At 35.8% G+C, this 13328-nt stretch overlaps 1 protein-coding gene and 1 long non-coding RNA gene across 3 annotated transcripts in view; one reads left to right on the top strand and one right to left on the bottom strand.

The window, feature by feature from the left end:
* LOC126819047 (uncharacterized) overlaps positions 1 to 1688 on the top strand; it is a 1979-nt gene extending 291 nt beyond the window's left edge. Inside the window, exons 2-3 of the long non-coding RNA XR_007679476.2 lie at positions 482 to 685; positions 1489 to 1688. This is a non-coding gene — a long non-coding RNA (uncharacterized LOC126819047). The remainder of the gene's footprint in view (positions 1 to 481; positions 686 to 1488) is intronic.
* LOC126819045 (allatostatin-A receptor) overlaps positions 1 to 11892 on the bottom strand; it is a 113517-nt gene extending 101625 nt beyond the window's left edge. For both annotated transcript variants that reach the window (XR_007679475.2, XM_050546859.2), the window contains exon 1: positions 10890 to 11892. Coding sequence is in view for 1 of the 2 variants with exons in the window: in XM_050546859.2 (XP_050402816.1) it covers positions 10890 to 11195 (306 nt within the window). In the remaining variant the exon portion in view is untranslated. The remainder of the gene's footprint in view (positions 1 to 10889) is intronic.
* Positions 11893 to 13328: the final 1436 nt, after the last annotated feature.

Genomic DNA, 13328 nt, shown 5'->3' with positions numbered 1-13328 from the left:
AAATCTGTAATCGTTAGACTGAAAGCATGGGGGTGCGGGTGAGGGGGGGGGAGATGAGGGGGGGGGGCCTTAGACCCTACATAATTTGAAGCTTTTAAAGAGGCATAACATTGTATGAGTACGGTATGATTTGACGATATATTCGGTCTAAAAAAACATTTTCAAACTATTTAATTTATCATAATTTGGCTATAATGCATCTTGTATGGATTAACAACGATACGTGCAACTGTCGTTGGATACCGTTGTTGAATTCGTTGCATAAACACGATTTTTGACCGTGATGTGGGCCGAACCCTTGGCAAGACAGGTGCTTAGTCGTCCGGATAGGCCGAAAACAATGCAGAACTCCACGGGTACATAGTCATGTACGCGTAAAAGATCGATATAAGCATTAACCCTTCAACCCACACCCTGCGACCTAAATATTTTACGGTGAAAATATCTTTAATATTATATTTTTTTTTGTCTTTTTTTTAAGGTATGCAATTGCTGATGTAAGAAATTTTATATTATCAACCATTAGCCTGATTACGGCGACATTGGCACCATATGCACCGTCCTTAGGCACGCCTGATGTTGTTATACAATTACGGGGTATTTTGGCAGACGCAGACGCTTTGTTGTCGACCCACAACCCGTTCATCCCAACTAGACCAGCCACGCCTAGCCAGGAAAAAGAAACGTAAGTTTTTTAACTACTTGTATGGTGTTTCGGTAGAAAGGAGGGTGGGGTGGGGGGGGGGGTCGCCGCCACCTTTGCAATGAGAGTCTTGTCTGTATCGGGTTGCCCATTCAAGGATGTTCAGTCAAGCAGACTGTACTTTACAGGTCACACGTGTTTGTTTGTTTGTGGTTTCTAAGTATCGATTCTTGAACGTAGTTTTGTTTTGAACGACACCAATATAGCCTATGGCATTAATTTAGGTATAGGAAACAAACAGTGAGGCAGTTAAACGTCTCACTCCATTTCACCTCCCACCATTTGAAGATGCTTGCGTGTATACCCTCCGACCCCACACCCACACACCTTGTCGTCAATACCTAAATGAAATGTAATATGGGGTGGGGGGGGGTGTAAAATCCTACTGTTCTACTCCTAACATGGGCTTAGGAAGGACCTGGCATAAGACAGACCGTGTGCTATGAGTGAAATTTTGTCCGGGTACCCCGACTACGACCTACTCCTATATCCTTTTCCGACGGTCAAGGGATCTTTTACATGCACGACAATGGGTACACACGTCACCTCAGTTTTTCGTCCCATCCGGACGACTAGACGGCCGTCCTTGGCTGGACCACCGACCTGAATCACAGGCAATGGGGAAACCCCTCCAGAAATCGGGGTGACCTTTCTCAGCCAATGCTAGGGATCGAACACCCGACCTCTAGGCTAGCGAACCCAAGACTGTAATCAACGCTATTCTTATAATATTAATAATATTGCTTTATTTACCTGATACCTATTTGTTTTGTTCTTTTCTGCAGATTGTTAGCATACACTGACTACATATTGGCACGTTTGAGGTTGGTGGCCGACACAAATCCGGGGTTCAAGAAGCCAATGGATATTTTAGAGACTTACAGGGAATTGGCCGACTGGAACTCACCGGCACTTTAAAATGTAAATCAAAAATAAAAAAAAAATATTGAAAAAAAAAAAACAAAACATTGTTAGCTTCTTGCTTGTCACTAATTGAAAAATATAGAGGAATGAAATGGGGGGGGGGGGGAGGGGCACGTTGGGGGTGAAGGGGGAGGGGGGGTGTAACTAATTGAAGAATATAGAGGAATGAAATGGTGGGGGGGGGGGAGGAGGGAGGGGGGGGGGGGCTCTGTGGTGAAGGGGTATGTGGGAGAAGGGGGGTAACTGAGTGGAAGGGGGGGGGGGGCAACCCCGGATAAACAATCGCAACCCAATCAATGGTCAATCTTAACGTTAACCCTTAACGCTAGACCACGCACGACCTGACCTCAGCACGAACCCCTATAAAGACAACCCCACCCCACTCACTCTCAATAATCAATGCGTGACCTCCAGCTAACCTCGTAACAGAAGTCAAATGAGGTCAAAGGATAAACAAGAGTTCATTATAACAATACCTATTTATCTATATTCATATACCCATTGTTCGGATAACAATACCCCTATTCAATCTAGTGAATAGATCAAAGGCGTCAACTCTCCTTGGTAAAAATATGGCTAGAAGGCCACAGATACTACTAACGACACCGGTCACTTTTTTGAGTTTCAGAAGCTGATGACGTTTTAGTTTAAGGTAACGTCGGGGCCACAGGCTGTTTATAAAGTTACCGGCCTAGTAATGTAAATGCGACCCCCCCCCCCCCCCACACACACACACACACACTCAAGCAAAGTTTTGAAATGTAGACATTTTGTGTGAAGACAATGCTTTGCTATCCCAACAGCTGATTCGGTATTCATCGATTTATTTAGGAGATAAACACTTGTAAGTGGTGCGGGGCGGAGGGTCTTGAAAGGAATAGCCTTTAGTCGTCCAGGGAAATTTTCCCTCGTAGCATACATGCGTGGCACATGGTCGTCTTCATAAGTCTGATTGGTGCGGAAAAACAGGGGGTAAACAAGATTTCATGGAAAACCAGGAATTGCTAATAAATATTCAATTATAAAGTATATAGGGTAATTCCCATTTTATGATATAATGGATAGAGAAAGTTTAATTTATTTTCAATTTTCAGTTCTGTCTATGCTTTTATCTCCCTCTTTGATTTCGGTCAAAATAAAGTGAATTGGGTTATGGACAGGGCTGTCGGTAATTTCTAATCACTGCTAATCAAAAAGTCCAATTTTGCCAAATTTGATTAGCAAATTTAAAAATTGATTAGCAGTTTTTCAGTTTCAACATAAAACACCTAAATAACAAGATATTACTTTAGTTCATAACAAATATGATTAGATTCCATTCTTACTAATCTTAGATTTTTTTAGGACTGCCACAAGTACTTGTGACAGTTTGTGAATGTGATGTAGACATTTAGTTAGGTCTTATGTCTGAAGCCAATTCTTTACAGTGACTTCCGAAGCCCCAATCATTTTAATTGTTATTTTTTGTACGTTAGAAATCTTCGTTAGAAAACAATTTCGTCTGCTTTTTATCGTGTATTGCTTTTCTTGTTCAATCGGGCGCACCTCGATTGACTAGACACACGTGATATTTTACGGGAATTTTTACTTTGATTTATCATTTTACAATACGTTAACATTTATTTTTTTATATTTTATTTACAATACGTAGAGGATACACTGGATTTATTTCTTTCAAAATATCATATAATTACTTGATGTCTCGCAACGTGAGTGGTACTACTTGATTCCCTGTTTCCGGTTTAATAGTCCCTATTCATAGAGTTATGTCCCTGTATTATATAGTACCGTATAATGAATTGTGTCTGGGTAGTTCGAGAAGAAAATGTCACACGGAGAATTCAGTTTTGTTTATAAAATTTTATTCAACATTTTATACTCGTTGAAATTGTTGAGAAAGCTTTCTAGTCTTCAAATGTGGATTATCCTTGTGTCAATATCCAAAATGACAGGCATATTAATGATTCGCAGTTACTGCGAATCAAAAACTTTAGATTTTAATTTTTGATTAGCAACGGACAAAATATGTATCGCAAATTGCGCTGCGATACTGGTTGTCGGCAGCCCTGGTTATGGAGGGTCTTCTTATGTGTTCTTTCGATTAATAGGCTGGCACAACCTAACCTATCTGATATTAGTTTCAAAATATTTAGCGGTATTAGATTTGCTTACTTATTCCCATTTGTTCTTTTTACCTACATTGTTGACTCTTAAAAATGAAATCTCTATCTAAGGACCTATAATTTTTATTTTTTTACCGAAATCTAAACTGCCCCCTATTCCCTACCCTATGCCTATTTATCTTACTAACGCTTGATAAAACGTGAGAGCGTCAGAAAAAAAAGCATTGCAAAAACGTATTACCCGGTCACATATGTATCTCCATAATAAATTCTTCGTACATGTAACTTTGAAGATGGAACATTTCACTCCATGTAATTTTGAGATGTTGTAGATTGGTATATTATAGGTACGATAAACAATACACCTAGATATAATCTTTATATATAATAAATACACTCTAGACTAGACAGCTGTATCATTTGTTTTATCATCTCCGACATGTTTTTAATTTTGAAGTCAGTAAATACGTAATGTAACGTATAGCACACTCCAGAATATTACCTGTGGGAGACATTTCAGCTCATTATTAAAGATGCATTATGTAAACCAAAACTGCCTATTGCAGGTCTTTAGTTGGGCTTCAAATTATTATTTAGAGATTTCTTCGCAAGACAAGCCTATTATCAACTCTTTAGACCATAGGATGTCTAAGATTTAATAATTACCAGCGCCATATAATCGCTAAACGCAATAGAAGATTGGCAATCGAAACATCGTGAAATGGTGCTTAACAATCAGCTATTTATTATCTATATCTAAATCTTACATAATGGATCTTCAAGAGTCGTTAAATTGTTAATGTTATCAAAACGTCGAATCACAAGCTAAAAATTAAGAACTCCTAAATGTCTTCTATAATAACACGCCTGATTAAATAGATCCAAGGGGGTTTTATATTATTGATGTCACTCCTCGTTTTGTCAGATTCAAGTAGTATTCCGAAGTTTGGTGGGAGACTTCAACTACAGTGGGTGGTCCCACCCATTTTGAATTAAAATATCTAAGCATTTATAAAGCAGGCATTTAGGCAGTGAGAATAAACACATTTTACTTTCGTTCAAAGTCAAATAACCAACTAATGACTATTTAATCAGTATCTAATTATGACTAATTAATTACGCAAATGTCAATGCTTCAGATGACAGATAAATATTGCTGGGATAATAAAATAGGGGAACTGTTACACTATGGTAGTTGATAAATGATCATCATTTAATATGTCCAGTATAAAACTTACATAGAATATTAAGCGTTAACGAACTATATACATACTTCCAATATACAAAGAGGCTTTGGGTATAACCTATAAGTAAACCCAAATGGTCTTTTCTTATAACATATGTTTATCAAAATGAAAACAAAAAGGTGTGTGATTTCTTGTAGTGTGAGGTTCAAGTGTTACCAATTCTAATTGACCCTTGATTCCGTTCGACAGGTAGAGAAATAGATTTGCTTTTCTAATATGAAGTGTTGGTTATTACTCTCTTTATACCCCGTAACTCTATACTCTTTGATGGTTCCTGGCTTTGAAGTCAAACATAGAATATTCCAACGATAACATACACCAGCACACGATTACTCCTCAATTCGTCAATTATGTATTCTTGATGTAATTTCTGATAAGAATACATTTACAAACATTTATACGTCCCCATTACCCTTTTGTAGCTCCTAGCTCCAAGCCTTCTGACGTATCTTTGATAAAAATCAACGGCCCAATTAACGATTAATCAGTTAAAAGCCGTGATATTCGAGATGAATACTTACTCGAGATATCACATAAAACTAATTCAAAACTCGTTCAGACAGATTTTCGGTTCTGATAAACGGGTAAATTGCGTATAAAGACTTCGAGTCATGTAAAAGAAATGAGCAGAATTTCATGCAAAATAATTCGCGCGAACAGATAAAATGGTTTGAGGTTCCGCACAAAAAAGTCCGAAACATAAGATGATGAATTATGTAATATCAAGTTACTGTCCATGCTGCTTTAAAGATTAAATTTAGTATACTCATGCCACTCCTTATCTTTTATTTTAATTCTAATAGTAAGTGCAGGAGGACCGCAACACACGTAAATAATTACACAAGACAAACCCGCGGAATATACACAGAAATTTCAAACAATATAACAAACCAAGCAAAATATGATTTGGTCATTAAAATTGACGGCCTTACAATTCAAGAATGTCGACTTTATGAATAGAAAGGTTTATTTAGCTTCGACTTGACCTGGGGGGTTGGATGGCCGAATGGTTAGCACGCGCGCGCTGTATCATACGGTCTGTCATTGAGTCAACTGGCGGGGTTTCGATTCTCCGGTTGTACGTGACAAGGAGTAGGGTCGCCTGTCCAACCTCGTGGGTTTTCTCCGGGTCCTCCGGTTTCCTCCCACTGCTAAAGACCCCTACGCACAAGCGAATTATTGAAATAAAAATGAACCGTGTGTTAGTCCCGAAATGCCCTAGTTTGTGTCGAGTGGACGTTAAACCCCATTTCTCTCTCTCTCTCTCTCTCTCTCTCTCTCTCTCGGCTTGACCTTTCTAAAACCAACCTGGTTATTTTATTCTTATTTTTCTTAATTTTAAGTGTCACTTCACAAAAATCAACAGTCATCGGATAACGAATATTGTATAATTGTCTAAATCTTTAATTGGAAATATTAGATTAATATCTTGGGGATTTATTCCCACGTTTTATTGACCGTAACGGATTAAAGGAGGTCGTTTTCGACGCTTTCTTGGGAATCCAGCTTTCATGGATTAAAATGGATTAAAAATGTAACAATGGAGTTACAGATTGTTATGATAAGAATTTAGACTTTCATAATCCCCAATGTGACTAATTAACGAACATTTTAACATGTTTGGAATATGACTTTAAGGAATAAAAACAAATTAATTTAATTTTCCCAAATATAACACACACTCTAAATACTCGACTAAAGTTAATTCCTCTTTTTAATTCCTGGAGATGGCTTTGGATTTGAACATATTTATGTCTCTTCCTTGGTGGTTCCTGTCCCCCGGCATACTGTACGATTCTAATTTCATTAATATTTTGCTCTTGTTGTAAAAATGCGACCATTTAAAAAAAATCGGATGAGCTTTAACAACTAGCTTCTTGATCCTTGAATGCCATCATTCCAGAGTGTTGATGGTTCTGTGTTCCCCTGTGTGGTAGTGGTTCCACTGATGAGTAGCATATTCACCCTCGCCCATTGGTTTGTAACGTAGCGGGCCAATTCAGTTATTTTTAGATCTGATTGAGAGTGAACAAATGTGAACATTACTTGGATGCTTTGATGATATTCATCATTAGTTGCCAATTGGTGATTAAGATTCATATTGAATACTTGGATGATTTTCATCATTAGTTGCCAATTGGTGATTATAATTCTGAGTGAACATAAATTCATAAAGTCTTTAACACCGTTAATTTGGTCCTAATAACAACATGTCTCTCTTCAAACGAAAACCGACAAGTCCATATCTGCGCCTTCGTGGGAAGGATTAATTTTGGTCACGCTCTGTAACGGCGCCGTCGTGGTATTGACCGTAACGGATTAAAGGAGGTCGTTTTCGACGCCTTCGTGGGAATCCAGCTTTTAGAGCTTAAAATGGATTAAAAATGTAACAATGGAGTTATACATTGTTGTGATAAGAATTTACACTTTCATAATATGACCAATTAACTAACATTTTAACATGTTTGGCATATGACTTTAAGAAATAAAAACAAATTAATTTAATTTCGCCAAATAAGGCACCCTGTCTAACTACTCGACTAAAGTTAATTCCTCTTCTTCGTGTCTTCTTTTTAATTCCTGGGACTCGCTTTGGATTTGGGCATATTTATGTCTCTCCCTTGGTGGTTCCTGTCCCCCGGCATACTGCACAATTCTAATTTCATTAATATTTTGCTCTTGTTGTAAAAATGCGATCATTTCAAAAACCAATGCCTGAATAATCGGAACTATATTTACACGCATCATATAATTAAACATACATTAGGCAAGAGCTAAATTTCCTATTGGGTCTGAAATGTTATTTAAATTATTAATTAGACATTAATTAACAAAACAAGAACACAATAAACTCTCGATGTCATCGCTAGCCTTCGATGTTTACTGGATTTGAATCAAATCTGCTGCTCAACTCTTATTGATGATTAATTCAAAAATGGATAATCGAGACTGATTTTATCGTACCGACTTTAGTAATGATGATCGAGGTTAGGCCTAAAATTCAATCTCTAAATTCTCGGTTCACAGTGGATAAATTTGACTGAAATTTTCAGCAAATTCCCTTTCCATTATGTAGTTTTTTTTAACTATTATAGTGAGAATTGAGCTCTTTATCGAATCTCCCATAATGTATCTTTAATAAAGTTATCTCGATTAACCAGAAACATAGACTGGAACACATTATAAATCGCCACTCCACAATAAAGTTTAAAGATTATCTCGATAGACATGATTACCGAGTTCCATAAAATTGAATTAGTCTATACACAACCATTTGCCCAGGTAATGCATATAGACTTCGTTTCCTTTAACAGACGACATTCGATGTCGAACATATTTCGAGAAAATCGGAAATCCTTTAATGTCTGAGAATGAATTCCGGAATTTATTGACAAAATGTCGATTTAACAAATTGCTTAGTGCAAATTTTAATGTGCTTCAACCGGAATACGGATGAAAAACACGATGTATTTAAAGACATTTACAGCTGAAAGAATCAGCTTTTAATTTGTCTTCTGACCAACTTGTATTTTTAATAATGGTCGTAATTCCCCTTTAAGTCATAAATTAAAACAATGGTTATATTAACACACAAGATGATAACAAACTGGTCCTGGTGAAAGTGTAATTAAAGACATAATAATACTGTTGATGATGTAATAAAAGATTGAACCGTTTAACGATGATTGCATCTATATGCAGTTCGGACTATGGCGGAAGATAAATACTCTCACTAAATGGTTAAATGGAGCGTGTATGAGATATTGGCTAGGTTTATCATTGCCAGTTGAACAACCATTTCGTGACAGTTTTCGTTTTTAAGGCTAAGAAATTTTGGAGATTAAGTGTACGATTCCATCTTAATCAGCCTTTCAGTGGTGATAGCAGGAAGGCTCTAGGAAGTGCTTGTGTAAAAAGAAAAAAGCGGCGAAACTTTTAACTGAAAAATTTAAATCTGTATTGTATTGCAAATATATGTATGGAAAATATCGTACTTTTTCTTAACGGTATATGGTTTGGAATACACATTGGATGACTCTTGATATTCACACCATACAATCAAAATGAATATCTAGGAAATAATCACTTTCTTGTCAATTATTCAATGTCCAAGTACCCCCAATCCAATCATAGCAACTTGCTACACGACCAACTATATGGTTGCCGTTGCCTTATATAAATATTTTCAAACTGCGAGTGGATGGGCGAAAATACGTTACACATTGAGTTGGACCCAAATAAAGAAGTTTGCTGGAATCCAAAATTATTTTTATGGTGATGGATGGTGATCAAAGAGTTGCGGTTTTTCTTAATTGACAATGTAATAGCTCCGCGCCATGGCCATCTTCTTTAATAATAGAAGTATATGAGAGATTCGGTCACATATAAATATATCTTTTGACGCTGATTTATATTGTATTTTTTATCGTTTTTGCACTTTCTTTTTTATTATTTAATCAACTGTAAGTGTTTTTTCCTGGGTTATCTTAGAATAGCATGACAGCCGTTCTTATCAATATCGGGAACAAACCACAAGTAGTTGATGTGACTGTATTGTGACATCAATTAAAGATAATTATATCTTGGCTTTTAGAAAAAATGAAGTAATCAACTATATGTTAATGGTTAACAATGTGTGAAATTAACACCAAAGAATTATTATATTCCCATGAAAATAAAAATCGTTATTTTCTAATTTGCTTGATTAGTTTAATAATAGGACACACATATAATTTGGTTGCGATCTGCTTTTGTCCATGGAGGTTCACATTCATATGTATCACAGGACAGCATACGCACCCATTCAATTAATCTGGCTGTTGACTTTTAACGGCGATATTGATTCCAGGCAATATAACCCCCAGACAAGTCAGGAAAAGTCAGACATTTCGGACTGACACTGTAAAAATGTATGATCTTGTACCAACGTGTTAGAGTGATGATCTATATTATTGGGGTAAAATACGATATTTCACATCCCATAGCAAAACTTAACTTCTTGTCTCCTCTATCTCGGGTTATTTCTTTAAGATACATGAACATTATGTAAGAGCTAAATCTGCCTACCGCAGGGCTTTATTTTGGTTTCAAATGTTTTATAAATTATTATTTAGATCATGGATTCACTGGTGTCTACTGCTAAGGTCATACCTTTGTTTTTCTTTATGTAGTTTGAGTCATTCTATTTGTCTATGACTAGTCTGTGTCTACGGTTGTATGCAGTCTATGACTTGTCATGTTTTTATTTTGTGAAATTCAAATATTTTTCATATATATTTAGCCAGGTGTACCGTTATTTTTTCATGTGGTCCAAGGTGTGTCGTTGCCAAAAACAGGTTGAGAACCACTGATATAGATAATTATTCACATGACAAGCCTATAGTCAATTCTCTAATTGTTGAGATTTAAACACCCATGAGATATTAAAATTAACGATAAAATGATTAACCGAGGCTCAGTAAAACAAACAATCTACGCTACATCTTGTCAAAATTTCAAACACTCATAACTTCGCTCAGAATAAAGTAATTTGAATGCAAAATTAATTTTTCGTGATCTATTTTTGAACTACTGTAACAAGAACGGTCAGCCCTTTATCTAAATCTTACATAATGTATCTTTAATATATCACCAACCATTATTCATTCATTTGTGAATTAATATAAAACACGTTTGAAAATATGTGATACATCAATCGGCGAAAGTGGTGATGTTGTTTTATAAATGGTTACTGTCAAATGTGTTTTAAAAAAATGAAATATCCGTTACACATTTCAATTATACAAAAGAACAAAAAGTAACCATGACTTACTGCACCCTTGTTAAATAATACAGATTTGTTGCCAAAATAATTATATGACCAAAAATATAAAAGAAACAATAATGTCTTACCTTTATAGGAACACAAACCAGCACCAGAAGCAGATCCGCACACGCCAAACTTAACAAAAATACATTAGTTGTACTTCTCATACGTTTATAATAAGAAATGGAGAATATGACCAAAGTATTTCCAATTACACCAATTAACAAAGTTAAAGAATATGTGATACTTGCTGGTATCAACTCATCTAAAGGAATATTATTCACCGATTCTTCGTAATCATATTCGTAGCCGTAAACATCGTTGAACAAGTCATAATGATCGTTCTTCGTAACGTTTGTACTGTTTGCGATTTGCGTTGTCATTTCTTCCATTGTCCAAGATCTGTTTCTTAAGAAACCGATGATACCAAATAAACAACTCTCTTATCAACGGCCGGTGTCTTTCAAAAGAAACGAATGAGGCGAACGATGAATGAAATAATATATTTTTGTATTTTATTCAATAATTATCAGAATTATTATCAATTAGACTATATCACACCTGTTCATCGCATCTGGAAGGAACTTAACGAACGTTAATTCTACGGCACCGTAAGTTTCTTGTCTTGCAGCAGGAGCCGGTAGCACATCTGGTATTTATATACAGAAGTTCTTCCAGATATAAAAAAAAAATCATACACCCTTGATAGCCGTCGTTCACGTAACAAACATTGGTATCACAGACTTTTCACACATACACTTCGTCATGTATGAACAATATATATATACTTTTAAATAATATTCCAACGCTGTTTATATCTTATCGTCGACTTTTAGGGGAGTTATCAAAACTTGTGTTGTGTCAGGAACAGATGGGCCATTGGGCAGATCTGACCCTTCACAGGAAATCCACGAGGGTCATCACTACTGTAAACACTACAAGCCTCTATCTGATGGCCAATACTCGTGCTCTTGCCTCAGTCTGATGTAACGTCTGCGCTCACTGCGCTGCTATCTGATTTACCATACTCGCGCATAAACGGTTTGGCGTTCATGCCGGCCAATTATTGGGAAATCTTATGTTAAGAATACTGTTGTATTGGCTATATAACTCCCTTATCATATCGCACATATAGTCGACGCTTTTATAGAAGAACAATCCCGTATCTATTTTCTAAGCATTGGTGAGAATTTTTCATACGTGCGTTTATGGGCTTGCCGTGATAAACCGATTGTATCTTTGATTTTAATTTTAACTAGCATTAGTCTATTAGATACCCCTTTGTTCAATACAGTAATTGGAATTGTGGCGTTGAAACTCCATATCAGATATATTATGTCATGTGCTTTATTTATTTTTGGATACTTAATGCATTTGACGATAATATAAATAAATAATCAGCCAGAACCTTTCCTTTTCTGCAAGAAATCAAGATGATCTTTAAAAATTGATTAATAATTCAAATAATATCATTTCTTATACGAATTGATATTTCTGAAAAACGATAAAATTCCCACTATTTCTTCTTTGAATATATTTATCTTGAAAACGTGTGAAGTCCTTTCTGGTATTTAATGATTGTTTTTTTACGTGTTCCTTAGAACCACACTTGTTCTGCGGTACCGTTATTGTGATTTAATGCTAGTCTCACAAAACATATTCAAGTCGAAATTAATATGAACATCAAGAAAAAGGCCATCGACATTACCTGTAGGGCATTGATCCAGTAAGTGTCAGAACAATGACCATCTTGGCAATAAGTATTTTATATCATTTGATAATCCTATTTATATAGTGTACAGTATGGATGTATGTCTCTACCTTGATGATTTGATCATTGGTTTTGGGTTGAGGGGTCTATTTTTCACGAAGTCTGTTATGGATTCAAGTGGCGTGGTTTCGATCCTAAGCTTGCAGTTTCCTTCCACTGCTCAAAATACCCCTGCGTGAATTATTGAAAAACAATTAACTTATATTATGTTAGTCCAGAAATTACCTTGTTTGTGTCGATTGGACGTTAAACCCCATCTCTCTCATGCTCTTTATTTTGACCTCTGCCTCTCTGATTGAATAGGTTATTACTTGTTGGATAGATTGTTATCTTCAAACAGATTACTTCAGACACTTTGACACATAAAACTGTTTTGAATACAGAAAAGTATTCATCATGATTCATTATATAATTTTTATAAATTATCCATTTCGGTGATGCTTTTACTTTTAATATATCTACTTTACAGTTATTAATCTGAGAAAATGGCGTTTAATCGATTTAAAGTAAACTCTTAATCAAACATGAAGAATACTGATCATGTGGATCTGATTTAAAAGCTTTTAAATTTTAAAAATGGCTTCTAAAATTGATCTATCTATGTTCCAAATCGTCTACAACCTTAAGAACTTGCCAATCGTCAGTCACGTGAATAGAGGATATTTCCTTTAATCTAGACAATTTCATTACATTTTTTCCAACAAAATAACAAATTAACGGCTTGTGTTTGCGACGACTTTGGACATTCCGCCAT

The sequence above is a fragment of the Patella vulgata genome, chromosome 4 (genome assembly GCF_932274485.2).
Source record: "Patella vulgata chromosome 4, xgPatVulg1.2, whole genome shotgun sequence".
NCBI classification, from domain to species: Eukaryota; Metazoa; Mollusca; class Gastropoda; family Patellidae; genus Patella; species Patella vulgata.
Note: the sequence above shows the minus strand (reverse complement) of the source record. Positions and strands in the feature narration are given on the sequence as shown.